This window comes from Leptonotus elevatus, chromosome 7 (assembly GCF_054856555.1).
Source record: "Leptonotus elevatus isolate MCC_2025b chromosome 7, RoL_Lele_1.0, whole genome shotgun sequence".
NCBI classification, from domain to species: Eukaryota; Metazoa; Chordata; class Actinopteri; order Syngnathiformes; family Syngnathidae; genus Leptonotus; species Leptonotus elevatus.
Genome location: NC_141245.1, coordinates 5,800,104 through 5,819,786, shown reverse-complemented (window position 1 = coordinate 5,819,786; position 19,683 = coordinate 5,800,104). Strand labels below are relative to the sequence as shown.

The 19,683-nt window shown below is 40.8% G+C and overlaps 1 protein-coding gene and 11 non-coding genes across 12 annotated transcripts in view; all 12 read left to right on the top strand.

Moving 5' to 3' along the window:
- The window catches only part of alp3 (alkaline phosphatase 3), a 153,232-nt gene that overhangs the window by 7,403 nt on the left and 126,146 nt on the right, over window positions 1-19,683 (top strand). The window contains exons 4-9 of the mRNA XM_086080490.1: window positions 2,611-2,785; window positions 3,151-3,323; window positions 3,403-3,543; window positions 5,782-5,851; window positions 6,293-6,427; window positions 8,533-8,724. Coding sequence (XP_085936616.1) covers window positions 2,611-2,785; window positions 3,151-3,323; window positions 3,403-3,543; window positions 5,782-5,851; window positions 6,293-6,427; window positions 8,533-8,724 — 886 coding nt within the window. The remainder of the gene's footprint in view (window positions 1-2,610; window positions 2,786-3,150; window positions 3,324-3,402; window positions 3,544-5,781; window positions 5,852-6,292; window positions 6,428-8,532; window positions 8,725-19,683) is intronic.
- Window positions 10,210-10,281, top strand: trnae-cuc (transfer RNA glutamic acid (anticodon CUC)). The gene has a single exon. It is a non-coding gene; the product is annotated as a tRNA-Glu (tRNA).
- Window positions 11,048-11,119, top strand: trnae-uuc (transfer RNA glutamic acid (anticodon UUC)). The gene has a single exon. It is a non-coding gene; the product is annotated as a tRNA-Glu (tRNA).
- Window positions 11,608-11,679, top strand: trnae-cuc (transfer RNA glutamic acid (anticodon CUC)). The gene has a single exon. It is a non-coding gene; the product is annotated as a tRNA-Glu (tRNA).
- On the top strand, window positions 12,684-12,755 carry trnae-cuc (transfer RNA glutamic acid (anticodon CUC)). Its single transcript has one exon. It is a non-coding gene; the product is annotated as a tRNA-Glu (tRNA).
- On the top strand, window positions 12,964-13,035 carry trnae-cuc (transfer RNA glutamic acid (anticodon CUC)). The gene has a single exon. It is a non-coding gene; the product is annotated as a tRNA-Glu (tRNA).
- trnae-uuc (transfer RNA glutamic acid (anticodon UUC)) lies at window positions 15,213-15,284 on the top strand. The gene has a single exon. It is a non-coding gene; the product is annotated as a tRNA-Glu (tRNA).
- Window positions 16,784-16,855, top strand: trnae-uuc (transfer RNA glutamic acid (anticodon UUC)). Its single transcript has one exon. It is a non-coding gene; the product is annotated as a tRNA-Glu (tRNA).
- On the top strand, window positions 17,904-17,975 carry trnae-uuc (transfer RNA glutamic acid (anticodon UUC)). The gene has a single exon. It is a non-coding gene; the product is annotated as a tRNA-Glu (tRNA).
- On the top strand, window positions 19,026-19,097 carry trnae-cuc (transfer RNA glutamic acid (anticodon CUC)). Its single transcript has one exon. It is a non-coding gene; the product is annotated as a tRNA-Glu (tRNA).
- trnae-uuc (transfer RNA glutamic acid (anticodon UUC)) lies at window positions 19,306-19,377 on the top strand. Its single transcript has one exon. It is a non-coding gene; the product is annotated as a tRNA-Glu (tRNA).
- On the top strand, window positions 19,586-19,657 carry trnae-cuc (transfer RNA glutamic acid (anticodon CUC)). Its single transcript has one exon. It is a non-coding gene; the product is annotated as a tRNA-Glu (tRNA).

Genomic DNA, 19,683 nt, shown 5'->3' with positions numbered 1-19,683 from the left:
CAACTATCTTACTTCCAGCCACAGCTATACAGATGTAGGCATAATTATATCAACTCAACATAGCTCAAACAAAATGCCATTATTTTATCATTACTCTTTATTCATTTGTCCCAAAAAGGGAAAGGTAACAAATTAACCATCGTCATCAATCATTAAAGTGTAAAGATTTATTAGCTCAGTCACTAAAAAAAAATAAAAAATAAAACACTAATTTAATAGTCTTCTACAAAAACTCAACAATATCTTTCGAATGATGTTATTTATTTTATATTGTTTATCATTCCTCTCTTACCATTTTGACAAAAAAAAAAAGTCCCATTACGAGGACACATTATGCTCACAGCGCACAGCCCAGCCCCCACCTTTTTTTTTTTTCTAACCTAAAACCGGGGGGGGGGGGGGGGGGGGGGGTTAACTTAACATTATAAATCGCAAAACCTATTTTATCACATTCCCATTAATAAAACAAACGCCACTATCACAACAGTCTCATCTCACACAAAACAACACCAAACTTAGTTAAAAATATTGAAGAAAAACAAACAAAATCCCCATATGCACACTTCTCACTTACAAACCCCCACCTTTTTTTAGAAGCTAGGTCACACACTCAAATGCATACGCACACACTCTTCAGTCATTATAAAAAAATAAACGATGTTATTCTATCAATTCGTTGTCTACAAATCTTATAGCATTTAAACCGCAGTTTTATACGGTGATTTCAGTAAACGGGTAACTTCGAACAAACCACCCGTAAACTGCTCCACAAATGCTGGAGTCATTTTAGCATCAAATTCAGCCTTTTTTCATTACCAACAAAAAAAATACAAAATTCTGACGTACCATTTTGTCCAGCGAAAGCTTTTTATACAATCGATCCACAGTTCGTTTTTTCATTGTTCATCGACGCTTTTATTTTTCGCTGAACCGGAAGCGCATTCAGGACAAACCATTCTGTATCCGGGTCGAAATCGCCTCCATTTTGTTTGTAGTTTTTGATGTATACTTTCGGTTTTAATACAGTGACGTCTCACTTTTAGTATTAATAGTTCAATATGTTAACACATATGGCCACACACAGACAGACATAAGAATTACGTGACCTCTCGTTTATACACAGCGGTTACCCAATCCCGCTGAGCTAAACTGTTCTCCATATATTGCGAAATTTCTGCAAGGCGCTTATTTTTTAAAGAAATTGTCACGTACCATCGAATTCAACCGTGGAACAAAAGGAATTCAAACGGGAATCCTGACCTCAAAACTACATATTGTAGAAGCGCCAACAAAATAAAACAAAAGTTACACGTAATCTCTCGATTGCAAATACAGTGATACAAAATCCAATCATCGCTGTAATCAACCTGGACCCCTCAATACTGTTCAATTTCAAATAGGCGCTTTTTCAAATAAAAGACATATTACGTGTTTAGGACGTTTTCACCAATTGCCATGAACAATTATGATAGTAGTCCTCAAATCGGCCAAAACTGCCAAAAAAGACAGAAGCGCATACCATAATCTTCAATATATATTATGGTCTAAGGATTCTTCATAGCGTTGACGAAAAACAAAACAAATCAAAAAATTAACCGCTATTTCTTCCTGTACAAAAAAAGCTTCATCACTTCGAGTCTGCATCACGTCACCTTCAAATGCACCACTCCACGACGTGTTTAGTTCAATATCGTCGGAATTATCAACTCTCCAACGACATCAAACTATAACTTGTTCACACAGATCTCATTTAAAATTTAGACAATTTGGAAGACGAAAAACCAGTTGCAGCGGACCAGACAGACACAACCTCTCTACGTGGATAACAGTCTCCACTTACCGTACTTTATTTATTTAGGCCTAGAAGTTCCGCCCGTCCTTGAACGCCGCATCTAGCTCCACGTCCGTTCGGTTCAACGGAGGAGACCATTCGTTATAATTCAGCGTCGGCGGTCACCATTTGTTAGAGTAGACAATATTAAGTATTGTACTCTTTGCGTGTTTCAATTAACTGAATGGTGAGATTCTGTTGAAGAAGTTCCTTTGCAAAGGTATTAATTACCAGAAGCTTCTGATCACACAAAACAAGTCACCCAAGCAGTGCTCTGTTCAAAATGTGTCCTTCTCTCCAGCCCACATTATTATTTATTCACAAAGAGGGTTCATAGAAAGGTCAGCCCACAACACACCTGGTTACAACTGAATGAATACAAGAGAATCCGTTCCCATGGGTATAAATCAGATTAGAAAAAATACAATAATAATAAGCCTGACTCCCTTCCGACACAGCAGAATCCCGGGACCTCCCATTAGATAACGAATGAATAGACAGACCCGTTGCTCTTCCTCATGAAAGTAACACAGACAAGAATACAATTCATTGAGCCTACACTGAGTCAACTAAATCCAAAACGGCTAAAATATAAATTAAAACTAAAAACAATGTTAATAACTCATCATGATCAACTGTTAAAACATTTTTTATTGGATATGTTGCAGAACCAAGATCAGTTTGGGTTTTACTTGTCCGCAGTATGCCTTATTCGAGCACAGGTAAAAACATTGACTGTCAGTCCATTAGATGAAAGCTGCTTCTTGTGCTTTGTGCAGACCTACAGCGTGGACTTCCAGATTGCAGATAGTGCTGCCACAGCCACTGCTTATCTGTGCGGGGTCAAAACCAACCTGAACACCATCGGCGTCAGCGCTGCAGCTCGAAATGGCGTTTGTAAGAGTCAGAAGGGCAATGAAGTCACATCCATCCTGAAGTGGGCCAAAGATGCAGGTGAGGATACTAAGACAATGTCATGATTGAGAACTATAAGAGATATGCTTAAATTCAAATGTTGTGGGGTTTACAGGTTACATAATGACACCTCGATTCTTATTATGTTACCATGCTATCAGCATTACATATCTTATAACAAACACTTTGCGCAGCACTATTTATGGATCCATTTATCAAAAGACAGTCCAGTATGAAATGCACACTCACTGTATGTACCATAAATGTTCATTTAGCATATAATTAAAATCCACTATCTTAATGCTAACCTACAATGGGAATCCTAGCATTAGCATTGGTAACGTGGGTGAAGTCGTCAAACAAGAGCAAAAGACGCTAGTTAGTAAGCTACTCAATATTTCCAGGCAAGTCTGTCGGCATTGTGACAACCACACGGGTCCAGCACGCTACGCCAGCCACCAGCTACGCCCACAGTGCCAGCAGGAAGTGGTACAGTGACGCCGACATGCCCACCAGCGCCAAGAGGGACGGCTGTACTGACATTGCATCTCAGCTGCTCAATAACACAGACATTAATGTGAGAGGGAGACTATTATTTCATAACATTTTAGTTAGTGACATGATATCTCGCTTAATGGAGTGTTTATATCTCGCAGGTGATCATTGGTGGTGGGAGAAAGTACATGACCCCCAGGGGTACCAAGGACCCAGAATACCCCGGAGACTTTTCATCCAGGGGTAAAAGGCAAGACAAACGCAACCTGATCAGTGAATGGCAGAACCAGAAAATGGGAAAGGTAATTTGTCAGTGATGTGTCGGTTAGCGATAAAGCCAATACCAGATCTTCATGCTTTAAAGTCGATTCTCAAATCAAAATATTGCTACTTTTGACCATTCGAGGTAATGTTTAAAACTAAACTCAAAAGCAACTCAAAGTTCATTTAAAGTAATTAAAATAACTATAATATAAACTGTAATTATCAGGAACAAAGTGAGAAAGAATAACAGAGAAATTGTCTAAATGATACACTGCTTTTATTTCAGTCACACAATGGCAGAGTGTAAACTGAGTCATGTGTGGAATAATTCCATTCTGGTAAATTGTGGCAACACACCAAATTAATCCTTTAAAGACTTAACCATGAAATATATTAGAGAAAATTCGGATTCTTTGTAAATAGAGTATTTATTGATCCTTTTGAAAAAACATTTTTTTAGGAAAATCAATCTTCCACCTATGACTTGATTTGTGTCATATTTGATACATCAGGTTACAATGCTTTAAATCCGTACATTTATAATTGTCAAAAATATAATAATAAACAGAAATATCAAACATATTAGTATTTCTAAAAGAACATTTCCCATTTTTAAGAAATGTAGGTGTCTCTCCTTTCTCAATCAGGGCGATTGTTTCAAGGTCGCTGAAAAAGCCATCAGCTGGGTGATACTGCCCTCTAATGGATTATCTGTGCAATGCATGTGTTAGATCATATACGTCAGGGTTTTAATGGGGCAAAATAAATTATACTCTTGAAATAGAGGGCTCAAATGTCTTGTACTTAATATGATACATTTGGCGTAATAGGGTTAAATAAATTTGTATTAAATTTTTATTTTATTTCAATCATTTTTTCATTTTATTATTTTTTTGTGTGCTGATAAACGGTATAAACAGGTGTCTTCTTATGCTTTCCACATGACCTGGTCATTATTTTGACATTTTAGTGCATGTTTGTTGAAAGCTTGGATTTGGCACAAAAAACACCATCTTCCAGTTAAACACTGGGATAAGCACAATTTGGCTGACGAGCAAGGACTATCCACGTCACTTTCCTGAAACTGACATAGTCGCTCTGCCACCCATCAGCTCAGTCTCCTACACGCCTCTTTAGCGAGTTGGAATTGTAGCGTTTGTGAACATCTTTATATCAATTTTCAGTTAGTGAATTATTAGCATAGCATTTAGTTAGTTTATTTAGCATAGCTTGTAGCATAGAAATGATTTAGGTTGCAGTTTTCACTGCTGCTGTCAATCACAGCCAGACCACGCCCAACCCTCTCCCCATTTGCAAGCCCAACGGTCCTCCAGGCCACGCCCCCCTTTGAGCGCCATTTTCTAATATTAATGAGAGGTAGTGATGGGCATGACAGTTATTTTAAGTGAACTGAATCTTTACAATCAGTTCATTCAAAAGAATCGTTCAAAAGATTCGTTCATCGAATCATTCGTTTACGCATTTTTGGGATTTCACCTGAATTATAATACAGAATAGGGATGTCAAAATTTGTGTGTTAATATCGAATTAATTTAAAGTTCTTTTAACGCCACAAATGTTTTTAACACGTGATTAGCGTCCGCCCCTTGCATTATGCTGTCATCAATGTCCAACATTAAATGCCATCTAGTGGCAGAAAAATGACCTAATCACAAATCAGTGTCTCACATGTTTTTTTTTACAGTACAGTACAACTTTTTAATTTGAACTTCAAATATCTTTATGAATTATTATGAAATTACTTTATTAATGAACTAATAGATACAACTATATTTGTATTAGGTTAACATGTTTTTCCACTTTTAGAGTGAACAATTGGGGGGAAAAGTATTGTACATTTTGTTTTATTGTATTTAGAATAGATATGTGTGATTAATTTGCGATTAATCATGAATTAATTATTGAAATTATGTGATTAATTACAATTTAAAAAAAGTATTGACTGACACCCCTATAATACAGTATAAAAGTGCAGTATGACCCTGATTTTAACATATGAGTTTTGAAATTCACATAGAAGTTATGCTTTGCCTTTTTACTGGCTCATAAGGAGATATCCAATTCAAGATATAGGATATTTACTAGATATTTAAAGAAATAGGCTGAATACTCACTGTGCAGGACTTGTGTAATGGCATACCTGACATCACATGCATTCAAAATGTTATTCTTAGTTTTTATCGGCTACAAAAGTGATGTGACAGAACGTGACTAAATCAGTTCAGAATGGCCTGTTGTGTGTGTTCATACCATAGGTAGCCCATTATGTTTGGAATAAAAAGGATTTTGATGCTGTTGACCCTGAAACCACAGATTACCTCATGGGTGAGTGTTTTTGTTTACAATATTTGGATTTTACTTCCTTTCTGTTCAGCAGAGGGGGAAATTAAAACATTAGTCTATTTTATTCCTCTTTTTAAATAGAAAGTCGTTAGACTACTAGCTGAACAAATTAACAAATTCACTCGGTCCATCTTGTTATCGATAGCCTTGCCAGGTTTAGTGCCAAAGACAGTTCCATACAATAAATATTAAGGCATTTTACACAGATGTATGATCCAAAACAGCTCCATTTACTTTTTGCTATCAGTGACATCTTGAAACGTCAATGTGTGTTAGAAAGTGTGAAGGAGGTCATTTGAGCCATGCTGGCTGATTTGTCGTTTGTGAGAGAGAGAGAGAGATTTAGAGCTGCTCTTCAATTTTTGGCTGTTTTAGCCAACATTGACTGTATTGTCCTGTTGGTCTGCTTCTCTTCTCCCTCAGCTCTGTTTGAACCAGGTGATCTGCGATATGAAGCTGAGAGGGACCCCAACATGGACCCATCCATCGTCGAGACCACGGAAAAGGCCATTCGCATCCTCAGGAAAAACTCAAAAGGCTTCTTCCTTTTAGTGGAAGGTGAGGGCATCCCACGACTTCATCAGGCAGACAACGGTTGAATAATGTCATCCCCAAGGAGTGTGCTAAAAATAGGAGATGGCATGTGTTTGCACCTGCTGGATCAATTGATCCGTTAATCGTCACAAAGGGCCTCACTCTAATGGATGTTTGCTAAAACATCAATCTGGTTTTGCATTTATATATGAGAAACACTATGGTGGTATTTTTTGTACACAGCCCCCTAAATCTGTCTATGTTAGTATTAAATTGTACCTTTGATGGACTTGCAAATGCATTTGCATTCAATTCAATGAGGTTGTTGCAACATATGACAGTGTGTGTGTGGGGGGGTGTGTGTGTCTGTGTGTGTGTGTATTTGGTGTATGTGTGCTGAATGACTGTGTGCATTTCACGGAACCATCTCCAAGTCTAATCCAGCTCTTCTTTAATCTGACACGGGCACTTGGGGACTTCATGGTGCTACTCAGTCTTGGCAATTTCTTGAAAATATCAAGCCGGTGTATAAATAGAAGCAACAGTTCAGCTGGTACTCTCATATTTGTTATGAGAAATTAAGATACGAGTTTTGAGTGAGTTGTAAAAAAAAAGACACAAATGAAAATCAAAATCAGAATTCACCTTTAATTTACTTGCTAAAATACATACACACATATAATGCTGCCAATCAAGCCTTGTACGTTCTATTTCAAATGTTTGAAGTGTCTCAAACACACATGTATATGTTTTTTAAATGCTAGAGCATACAGAAGGCTGTGATGCAGCCTCTCAACTGCAAAGAACGGTTGAAGAAATTGTAGTTATTACACAAACGGCCAGCAGGTGGCAGCAAAGCAAAAGAGACCAACCAGGGCCATGTTGAAAAAAAAGGGTAATTTACTCACATTTCTAAATAGATTTGTGAATAATGACGAAATTTTGCTATATTCTAATGCTAATTGCTGCAAAACGAAAAGATATTATTATTATTTTTCCTGATGAAAGAAGATACTTTAATCTTTCTTTTGGTAGGTTTTATAGCAATATAATACAATATTCTGTGGGGCTTGCAAAATCAGTCAAAATCCAGTAAAACAGCCAGGAGTGAAGGGGATTACTTCAGTAAAAATGGCTGGGAGTGAATGAGTTAATGTAACAATATGTTTATGATGTTTTGAGGCCAAGAAATGCCCTGCATCCTAGTAGATTATTATTATTTTTTTTTTAAATCATGACCTTTCTCATGTCAATAAAAGGATAGGATGTTTTATGCTATGATGCAGTGCAGTTGGACATCCTGATAACAACAAAGTGCCTTACGAAAGTGTCACAGCCACCATTGAACTTTTAGCCTTTTTGTCACATTTTAGGCTTCAAATATAAAGATATACATTTTGATATTTTTTTTGTGAGGATTCAACACCAAGTGGGACACAATCTAGAAGTGAAACGATATTTATATATTTTAAAAATTTATTTTATTTATTTATTTTTACAAATAACTCTAAAGCAGGACGTGTGACAATATTCACACTAATTGAACACTCTGAAGTGTTTAATTGTGTGAATGTGACTCTGAATTAGAGATAGACTGATATGTTTTTTTCAGGGCTGATACCGATACCGATTATTAGTAGTCAAGCAGGCTGATAACTGATATTTGAAGCCGATATTCACTTTCATTAAAAGCAAAAAACGGCAAAATTGATAAAAATACAAAAAACTAACTTTGTTGAAAGGTCTTTAAGCATGTGTTTTTTCTTCTTCTTTTTTTAAAATCTCAGACAATCTACATCTTTGTTTTAAAATTCTAAGTAAAAGTTCAGGGAACTCCCAGGTTCATCAGCATTTCTTAAAAAGTTAAATGAACACTTAAACAAATAATTAACTCTGTAGTGCTTTCTACAGTAAATAAAGTTTTCCAAAACTTCTGAAGTGTCAAATTTTCACATATCTTAACTGCATCGCTTACACACAATTTTAAAATAGTTCCTTTAACACAGCACGGCAGTAGAACATTTGATTTCATCCTGCTTGAACAACAATAATTGCCGTCTTTAGTATTTTGCTCGCAGTACATTCGTGTTGGCATCAAGTTGATGACCTTTATCTGCTTGTGTTGTCAGGGGGCCGCATCGACCAGGCCCATCACGATGGCCGAGCTTACATGGCGCTTCACGAGGCGGTGGCGTTGGACTACGCCATTGCCAAGGGCCTGGAACTCACCAACGAGGAGGAAACGCTCACGATAGTGATGGCTGACCATTCCCACCCGTTTACCTTCAATGGATACCCATTCCGAGGGCAAAGTATTCTGGGTAATTCTAAGAGTGAGGAGTGCTGAAGATGAATGATGTTGTCCGTGTGGGAAGCAGAGAAAGCACAAACCCTCGAAGCACTTTACTGAGAGTAACCTAAGGTGACATTTGCTAATTATTGTCGGTGTGTGTGTGAGTGTGTGTGATGGCACTCATTGCATTAGGTTGTCTTCAATCAGTCGCTTGACATTTCCTCTGGTTTGTACACCCTTCAATTACAACATATAGCCGGCAGCCTTTCTATTGAAGTCGTGCAATTTCTCTTACCCTCTCCACTTTTCTGTGGTCATGGTTGTTGAGGCTGTCTTTCTTTACATGATGTTCTCTTGGCTCAACTCACTCCATCAGCCCTCCTCACTTGTTAATCTCCTCTCGGAGCTTCCCCAATGCTGCCAAGCATCATACTTTTAATCTTTTTTCTTGACTTTGTGAGTGAGGCTTCATTGGATTGGTGAAGGGGAAAAGTTAGTGAATGTCCTTTAAGTTGGACAACAGCACAAATTAAGTTATAGTAGTTAGGGTAATTATATTCAAATGACACATCCCTCCATTGGTGTGGCTTATTTGAAGTAATTCCATAAATACAGGGTATCAAGCGCTGGCAGGAATATGAGTTGAGCAGTTTTTAATCAATATGAAAATGACATCACAGTTAATTGGGTCTCAGGTAACAACCAATCACAGCTCAGCCTCAGAAAACAGGTGAGTTGTGATTGGTCATTGTCTGAGCCCTGAGCAACCCTAATGTCATCTTCAGTCGACAGCAAGTGGCAGAATGGCCGCCCCCTGAGATGAATAAAAACGGCTGCATAACTCATATTCCACAAATGTTTTATTAATCAATATGTCATATTTAGATTAGTGAAGTCACATATAACATATTGTTGTCAAGAAATGTTAAAGGTTGACTTCCACAGAAGTACTGAGGGTCGTTTCGCCAGTCAGCTTGTCTTTAATGCTCGCTGACATTGTCACCGATACCCAAAAAACAGAGACAAGTCCATTAAGTTTTTTTTTGTACAGTGTGTCTTTCATGCATGCTGACATTGTCCTGAACAACCAGAAACCTGTATGTTGTCAGTTGATCTATTTCACCGATGCCAAAAAGATCGAGCCAAGACCATGAAGTTTTTCTGCCTGAGCTACCTGGTTGCTTGTTCATATACTGTGCTTTGTTAGCCGTGTCCAGAAGACAGTGTTTGTCATCCCTGTTGGTCTAGTAGCTAGGATTCTGCACTTTCACTGCCGCGGCCTGGGTTTGGTTCCAGGTCAGGGAATTAAGAAGTTTGGAGGGTTGTTTTGCCAGTTTGTCTTTATTGCTCGCTGACAATGTCCTTAACAACCAGAAACCTGTATGTTGTCAAATGATCTATTTCACCAATGTCAAAAAGTTCTTGACAAGGCCATGAAGTTTTTTTTGCCTCAGCTCCCTGCTTTTTCATAAACTGTGCTATGTTAGCCGTGTCCAGAAGACAGTGTTTGTCATCCTTGATGGTCTAGTGGCTAGGATTCGGCACTCTCACTGCCGCGGCCCGGGTTTGATTCCCGGTCAGGGAATTCGGAATTGTTGAGGGTTGTTTTGCCAGTTTGTCTTTATTGCTCGCTGACAATGTCCTTAACAACCAGAAACCTGTATGTTGTCAGTTGAGCTATTTCACCAATACCCAAAAAACAGAGACAAGTCCATTAAGTTTTTTCTGCCTCAAATACCTGCTTTTTCATATACTGTGCTATGTTAGCAGTGTCCAGAATCCAATTTTTACCATCACTGGTGGTCTAGTGGGTTGGATTCAGCACTTTCACTGCTGCGGCCTGGGTTCGATTCCCGGTCAGGGAATTTGGAATTATTGAGGGTTGTTTTGCCAGTTTGTCTTTATTGCTCGCTGACATTGTCCTTAACAACCAGAAACCTGTATGTTGTCAGTTGAGCTATTTCACCGATACCCAAAAAACAGAGACAAGTCCATTAAGTTTTTTCTGCCTCAAATACCTGCTTTTTCATATACTGTCCTATGTTAGCCGTGTCCAGAATCCAGTTTTTGGCATCCCTGGTGGTCTAGTGGCTAGGATTCAGCACTTTCACTGCTGCGGCCTAGGTTTAGTTCCAGGTCAGGGAATTATGAAGTTTGGAGGGTTGTTTTGCCAGTTTGTCTTTATTGCTCGCTGACAATGTCCTTAACAACCAGAAACCTGTATGTTGTCAGTTGATCTATTTCACCAATGTCAAAAAGTTCTAGACAAGGCCATGAAGTTTTTTCTGCCTCAGCTATCTGCTTTTTCATATACTGTGCTGTTAGCCGTGTCCAGAATCCAGTTTTTAGCATCCCTGGTGGTCTAGTGGCTAGGATTCAGCACTTTCACTGCTGCGGCCCGGGTTTGATTCCCGGTCAGGGAATTTTGAAATATTGAATGGTGTTTCGGCAGTGTGTCTTTCATGCTTGCTGACATTGTCCTAAACAACCAGAAACCTGTATGTTGTCAGTTGATCTATTTCACCAATGTCAAAAAGTTCTTGACAAGGCCATGAAGTTTTTTCTGCCTCAGCTCCCTGCTTTTTCATATACTGTGCTATGTTAGTCGTGTCCAGAAGACATCGTTTGTCATCCTTGATGGTCTAGTGGCTAAGATTCGGCACTCTCACTGCTGCGTCCCTGCTTCGATTCCCGTTCAGGGAATTCGGAATTATTGAGGGTTGTTTTGCCAGTTTGTCTTTATTGCTCGCTGACATTGTCCTTAACAACCAAAAACCTGTACGTTGTCAGTTGAGCGATTTCACCAATACCCAAAAAACAGAGACAAGTCCATTAAGTTTTTTCTGCCTGAACTCCCTGCTTTTTCATATACTGTTCTATGTTAGCCGTGTCCAGAAGACAGTGTTTGTCATCCTTGATGGTCTAGTGGCTAGGATTCGGCACTCTCACTGCCGCGGCCAGGGTTCGATTCCCGGTCAGGGAATTCGGAATTATTTAGGGTTGTTTTGCCAAAAACCTGTATGTTGTCAGTTGAGCTATTTCACCGATACCCAAAAAACAGAGACAAGTCCATTAAGTTTTTTCTGCCTCAAATACCTGCTTTTTCATATACTGTGCTATGTTAGCCGTGTCCAGAAGACAGCGTTTGTCATCCCTGTTGTTCTAGTGGCTAGGATTCGGCACTTTCACTGCCGCGGCCTAGGTTTAGTTTCAGGTCAGGGAATTACGAAGTTTGAAGGGTTGTTTTGCCAGTTTGTCTTTATTGCTCGCTGACAATGTCCTTAACAACCAGAAACCTGTATGTTGTCAGTTGATCTATTTCACCAATGTCAAAAAGTTCTAGACAAGGCCATGAAGTTTTTCTGCCTGAGCTACCTGCTTTTTCATATACTGTGCTATGTTAGCCGTGTCCAGAAGACAGTGTTTGTAATCCCTGTTGGTCTAGTGTTTAGGATTCCGCACTTTCACTGCCCGGGTTCGATTCCCGGTCAGGGAATTCGGAATTATTGAGGGTTGATTTGCCAGTATGTCTTTATTGCTCGCTGACAATGTCCTTAACAACCAGAAACCTGTATGTTGTCAGTTGATCTATTTCACCAATGTCAAAAAGTTCTAGACAAGGCCATGAAGTTTTTTCTGCCTCAGCTATCTGCTTTTTCATATACTGTGCTATGTTAGCCGTGTCCAGAATCTGGTTTTTGGCATCCCTGGTGGTCAAGTGGCTAGGATTCAGCACTTTCACTGCTGCGCCCCGGGTTCAATTCCCGATCAGGGAATTTTGAAATATTGAATGGTGTTTCGCCACTTTGTCTTTCATGCTAGCTGACATTGTCCTGAACAACCAGCAACCTGTATGTTGGCAGTTGATCTATTTCACCTATGTCAAAAAGATTGAGACAAGGCCATGAAGTTTTTCTGCCTGAGCTCCCTGGTTGCTTGTTCATATACTGTGCTATGTTAGCCGTGTCCAGAATACAGTGCTTGTCATCCTTGGTGGTCTAGTGGCTAGGATTCGGCACTCTCACTGGCGCGGCCCGGGTTCGATTCCCGGTCAGGGAATTCAGAATTATTGAGGGTTGTTTTGCCAGTATGTCTTTATTGCTCGCTGACATTGTCCTTAACAACCAGAAACCTGTATGTTGTCAGTTGAGCTATTTCACCGATACCCAAAAAACAGAGACAAGTCCATTAAGTTTTTTCTGCCTCAAATACCTGCTTTTTCATATACTGTGCTATGTTAGCCGTGTCCAGAAGACAGTGTTTGTCATCCTTGATGGTCTAGTGGCTAGAATTCGGCACTCTCACTGCCGCGGCCCGGGTTCAATTCCCGGTCAGGGAATTGGGAATTATTGAGGGTTGTTTTGCCAGTTTGTCCTTATTGCTCGCTGACATTGTCCTTAACAACCAGAAACCTGTATGTTGTCAGTTGAGCTATTTCACCGATACCCAAAAAACAGAGACAAGTCCATTAAGTTTTTTCTGCCTCAAATACCTGCTTTTTCATATACTGTGCTATGTTAGCCATGTCCAGAAGTCAGCGTTTGTCATACCTGTTGGTCTAGTGGCTAGGATTCTGCACTTTCACTGCCGCGGCCTGGGTTTGATTCCAGGTCAGGGAATTAAGAAGTTTGGAGGGTTGTTTTGCCAGTTTGTCTTTATTGCTCGCTGACAATGTCCTTAACAACCAGAAACCTGTATAATGTCAGTTGATCTATTTCACCAATGTCAAAAAGTTCTTGACAAGGCCATGAAGTTTTTTCTGCCTCAACTCCCTGCTTTTTCATATACTGTGCTATGTTAGCCGTGTCCAGAAGACAGTGTTTGTCATCCTTGGTGGTCTAGTGGCTAGCATTAGGCACTCTAACTGCCGGTGCCCGGGTTCGATTCCCGGTCAGGGAATTTGGAATTATTGAGGGTTGTTTTGCCAGTTTGTCTTTATTGCTCGCTGACATTGTCCTTAACAACCAAAAAACCTGTACGTTGTCAGTTGAGCGATTTCACCAATACACAAAAAACAGAGACAAGTCCATTAAGTTTTTTCTGCGTCAGCTATCTGCTTTTTCATGTACTGTGCTATGTTAGCCGTGTCCAGAATCCAGTTTTTGGCATCCCTGGTAATCTAGTGGCTAGGTTTCAGCACTTTCACTGCTGCCTCCTGGGTTCGATTCCCGGTCAGGCAATTTTGAAATATTGAATGGTGTTTCGCCAGTGTGTCTTTCATGCTTGCTGACATTGTCCTGAACAACCGGAAACCTGTATGTTGTCAGTTGATCTATTTCACCGATGCCAAAAAGATCGAGACAAGGCCATTAAGTTTTTCTGCCTGAGCTACCTGGTTGCCTGTTCATATACTGTGCTATGTTAGCCGTGTCCAGAAGACAGTTTTTAGCATCCCTGGTGGTCTAGTGGCTAGGATTCAGCACTTTCACTGCTGCGGCCCGGATTTGATTCCCGGTCAGGGAATTAAGAAGTTTGGAGGGTTGTTTTGCCAGTTTGTCTTTATTGCTCGCTGACATTGTCCTTAACAACCAGAAACCTGTATGTTGTCAGTTGATCTATTTCACCGATGCCAAAAAGATCGAGACAAGACCATGAAGTTTTTCTGCCTGAGCTACCTGGTTGCTTGTTCATATACTCTGCTTTGTTAGCCGTGTCCAGAAGACAGTGTTTGTCATCCTTGGTGGTCTAGTGGCTAGGATTAGGCACTTTCACTGCTGCGGCCCGGGTTTGATTCCCGGTCAGGGAATTAGGAATTATTTAGGGTTGTTTTGCCAGTTTGTCTTTATTGCTCGCTGACATTGTCCTTAACAACCAGAAACCTGTACGTTGTCAGTTGAGCGATTTCACCAATACCCAAAAAACAGAGACAAGTCCATTAAGTTTTTTTCTGCCTCAGCTACCTGCTTTTTCATATACTGTGCTATGTTAGCCGTGTCCAGAAGACAGCGTTTGTCATCCCTGTTTGTCTAGTGGTTAGGATTCGGCACTTTCACTGCCGCGGCCTAGGTTTAGTTCCAGGTCCGGGAATTATGAAGTTTGGAGGGTTGTTTTGCCAGTTTGTCTTTATTGCTCGCTGACAATGTCCTTAACAACCAGAAACCTGTATGTTGTCAGTTGATCTATTTCACCAATGTCAAAAACTTCTTGACAAGGCCATGAAGTTTTTTCTGTCTCAACTCCCTGCTTTTTCATATACTGTGCTATGTTAGCCGTGTCCAGAAGACAGTGTTTGCCATCCTTGATGGTCTAGTGGCTAGGGTTCGGCACTCTCACTGCTGCTTCCCGGGTTCGATTCCCGGTCAGGGAATTTGGAATTATTGAGGGTTGTTTTGCCAGTTTGTCTTTATTGCTCGCTGACATTGTCCTTAACAACCAGACACCTGTATGTTGTCAGTTGAGCTATTTCACCGATACCCAAAAAACAGAGACAAGTCCATTAAGTTTTTTTCTGCCTCAAATACCTGCTTTTTCATATACTGTGCTATGTTAGCCGTGTCCAGAATCCGGTTTTTGGCATCCCTGGTGGTCTAGTGGCTAGGATTCAGCACTTTCACTGCTGCGGCCCGGGTTCGATTCCCGGTCAGGGAATTTTGAAATATTGAATGGTGTTTCTTCAGTGCGTCTTTTATGCTTGCTGACATTGTCCTGAACAACCAGAAACCTGTATGTCGTCAGTTGATCTATTTCACCAATGTCAAAAAGTTCTTGACAAGGCCATGAAGTTTTTTCTGCCTCAGCTCCCTGCTTTTTCATATACTGTGCTATGTTAGTCGTGTCCAGAAGACAGTGTTTGTCATCCTTGATGGTCTAGTGGCTAGGATTTGGCACTCTCACTGCCGCGGCCTGGGTTTGATTCCTGGTCAGGAAATTTGGAATTATTGAGGGTAGTTTTGCTAGTTTGTCTTTATTGCTCGCTGACATTGTCCTTACCAACCAGAAACCTTTATGTTGTCAGTTGAGCTATTTCACCGATACCCAAAAAACAGAGACAAGTCCATTAAGTTTTTTCTGCCTCAAATACCTGCTTTTTCATATACTGTGCTATGTTAGCCGTGTCCAGAAGACAGCGTTTGTCATCCCTTTTGGTCTAGTGGCTAGGATTCTGCACTTTCACTGCCGCGGCCTGGGTTTGGTTCCAGGTCAGGGAATTAAGAAGTTTGGAGGGTTGTTTTGCCAGTTTGTCTTGCCTGTTTGTCTTTATTGCTCGCTGACAATGTCCTTAACAACCAGAAACCTGTATGTTGTCAGTTGATCTATTTCACCAATGTCAAAAAGTTCTTGACAAGGCCATGAAGTTTTTTCTGCCTGAGCTCCCTGCTTTTTCATATACTGTGCTATGTTAGCCATGTCCAGAAGACAGCGTTTGTCATACTTGATGGTCTAGTGGCTAGGATTCGGCACTCTCACTGCCGCGGCCCCGGTTCGTTTCCCGGTCAGGGAATTAGGAATTATTGAGGGTTGTTTTGCCAGTTTGTCTTTATTGCTCGCTGACATTGTCCTTAACAACCAAAAACCTGTATGTTGTCATTTGAGCTATTTCACCAATACCCAAAAAACAGAGAGAAGGCCATTAAGTTTTTTTCTGCCTCAGCTACCTGCTTTTTCATATACTGTGCTTTGTTAGCCGTGTCCAGAAGACAGTGTTTGTCATCCTTGATGGTCTAGTGGCTAGGATTCGGCACTCTCACTGCTGCGGCCCGGGTACGATTCCTGGTCAGGGAATTTGGAATTATTGAATGGTGTTTCGCCAGTGTGTCTTTCATGCTTGCTGACATTGACCTGAACAACCAGAAACCTGTATGTTGTCAGTTGATCTATTTCACCGATGCCAAAAAGATCGAGACAAGGCCATTAAATTTTTCTGCCTGAGCTACCTGGTTCCTTGTTCATATACTGTGCTATGTTAGCCGTGTCCAGAAGACAGTGTTTGTAATCCTTGGTTGTCTAGTGGCTAGGATTCGGTCAGTTGATCTATTTCACCAATGTCAAAAAGTTCTAGACAAGGCCATGAAGTTTTTTCTACCTCAGCTACCTGCTTTTTCATATACTGTGCTGTGTTAGCCGTGTCCAGAATCCAGTTTTTAGCATCCCTGGTGGTCTAGTGGCTAGGATTCAGCACTTTCACTGCTGCGGCCCGGGTTCGATTCCCGGTCAGGGAATTTTGAAATATTGAAAGGTGTTTCGCCAGTTTGTCTTTCATGCTTTCTGACATTGCCCTGAACAACCAGAAACCTGTATTTTGTCAGTTGATCTATTTCACCGATGTCAAAAAAATTGAGACAAGGCCATGAAGCTTTTCTGCCTGAGCTACCTGCTTTTTCATATACTGTGCTATGTTAGCCGTGTCCAGAAGACAGTGTTTGTAATCCCTGTTGGTCTAGTGTTTAGGATTCCGCACTCTCACTGCCGCGGCCCGGGTTCGATTCCCGGTCAGGGAATTCGGAATTATTGAGGGCTGATTTGCCAGTATGTCTTTATTGCTCGCTGACATTGTCCTTAACAACCAGAAACCTGTATGTTGTCAGTTGAGCTATTTCACCGATACCCAAAAAACAGAGACAAGTCCATTAAGTTTTTTCTGCCTCAAATACCTGCTTTTTCATATACTGTGCTATGTTAGCCGTGTCCAGAAGACAGCGTTTGTCATCCCTGTTGGTCTAGTGGCTAGGATTCTGCACTTTCACTACAGTGGCCTGGGTTTGGTTCCAGGTCAGGGAATTAAGAAGTTTGGAGGGTTGTTTTGCCAGTTTGTCTTTATTGCTCGCTGACATTGTCCTTAACAACCAGAAACCTGTATGTTGTCGGTTGAACTATTTCACCAACGTCAAAAAGTTCTTGACAAGGCCATGAAGTTTTTTCTGCCTCAGCTCCCTGGTTTTTTATATACTGTTCTATGTTAGCCGTGTCCAGAAGACAGTGTTTGTCATCCTTGATGGTCTAGTGGCTAGGATTAGGCACTCTCACTGCGGCGGCCCGGGCTCGATTCCCGGTCAGGGAATTTGGAATTATTGAGGGTTGTTTTGCCAGTTTGTCTTTATTGCTCGCTGACATTGTCTTTAACAACCAGAAACCTGTATGTTGTCAGTTGAGCTATTTCACCGATACCCAAAAAACAGAGACAAGTCCATTAAGTTTTTTTCTGCCTCAGCTACCTGCTTTTTCATATACTGTGCTTTGTTAGCCGTGTCCAGAATACAGTGTTCGTCATCCTTGATGGTCTAGTGGCTAGGATTCGGCACTTTCACTGCTGCGGCCCGGGTTCGATTCCCGGTCAGGGAATTTTGAAATATTAAAAGGTGTTTCGCCAGTTTGTCTTTCATGCTTGCTGACATTGTCCTGAACAACCAGAAACCTGTATGTTGTCAGTTGATCTATTTCACCGATGTCAAAAAGATCGAGACAAGGCCATGAAGTTTTTCTGCCTGAGCTGCCTGGTTGCTTGTTCATATACTGTGCTATGTTAGCCGTGTCCAGAAGACAGTTTTTGTCATCCTTGGTGGTGTAGTGGCTAGGATTCGGCACTCTCACAGCCGTGGCCTGGGTTCGATTCGCGGTCAGGGAATTCAGAATTATTGAGGGTTGTTTTGCCAGTATGTCTTTATTGCTCGCTGACATTGTCCTTAACAACCAGAAACCTGTATGTTGTCAGTTGAGCTATTTCACCGATACCCAAAAAACAGAGACAAGTCCATTAAGTTTTTTCTGCCTCAAATAACTGCTTTTTCATATACTGTGCTATGTTAAACGTGTCCAGAAGACAGCGTTTGTCATCCCTGTTGGTCTAGTGGCTAGGATTCTGCACTTTCACTGCCGCGGCCTGGGTTTAGTTTCAGGTCAGGGAATTACGAAGTTTGGAGGGTTGTTTTGCCAGTTTGTCTTTATTGCTCGCTGACAATGTCCTTAACAACCAGAAACTTGTATGTTGTCAGTTGATCTATTTCACCAATGTCAAAAACTTCTAGACAAGGCCATGAAGTTTTTCTGCCTGAGCTACCTGCTTTTTCATATACTGTGCTATGTTAGCCGTGTCCAGAAGACAGTGTTTGTAATCCCTGTTGGTCTAGTGTTTAGGATTCGGCACTCTCACTGCCGCGGCCCGGGTTTGATTACTGGTCATGGAATTCAGAATTATTGAGGGTTGATTTGCCAGTATGTCTTTATGGCTCGCTGACATTGTCCTTAACAACCAGAAACCTGTATGTTGTCAGTTGATCGATTTCACCAATGTCAAAAAGTTCTTGACAAGGCCATGAAGTTTTTTCTGCCTCAGCTCCCTGCTTTTTTATATACTGTTCTATATTAGCCGTGTCCAGAAGACAGTGTTTGTCATCCTTGATGGTCTAGTGGCTAGGATTCGGCACTCTCACTGCTGCGGCCCGGGTTCGATTCCCGGTCAGGGAATTCGGAATTATTTAGGGTTGTTTTGCCAGTTTGTCTTTATTGCTCGCTTACATTGTCCTTAACAACCACACACCTGTATGTTGTCAGTTGAGCTATTTCACCGATACCCAAAAAACAGAGACAAGTCCATTAATTTTTTTCTGCCTCAAATACCTGCTTTTTCATATACTGTGCTATGTTAGCCGTGTCCAGAATCCAGTTATTATCATCCCTGGTGGTCTAGTGGCTAGGATTCAGCACTTTCACTGCTGCAGCCCGGGTTTGATTCCCGGTCAGGGAATTTTGAAATATTGAAAGGTGTTTCGCCAGTTTGTCTTTCATGCTTGCTGACATTGTCCTGAACAACCAGAAACCTGTATGTTGTCAGTTGATCTATTTCACCAATGCCAAAAAGTTCTTGACAAGGCCATGAAGTTTTTTCTGTCTCAGCTCCCTGCTTTTTCATATACTGTGCTATGTTAGCCGTGTCCAGAAGACAGTGTTTGTCATCCTTGATGGTCTAGTGGCTAGGATTCGGCACTCTCACTGCCGCGGCCCGGGTTTGATTCCCGGTCAGGGAATTCGGAATTGTTGAGGGTTGTTTTGC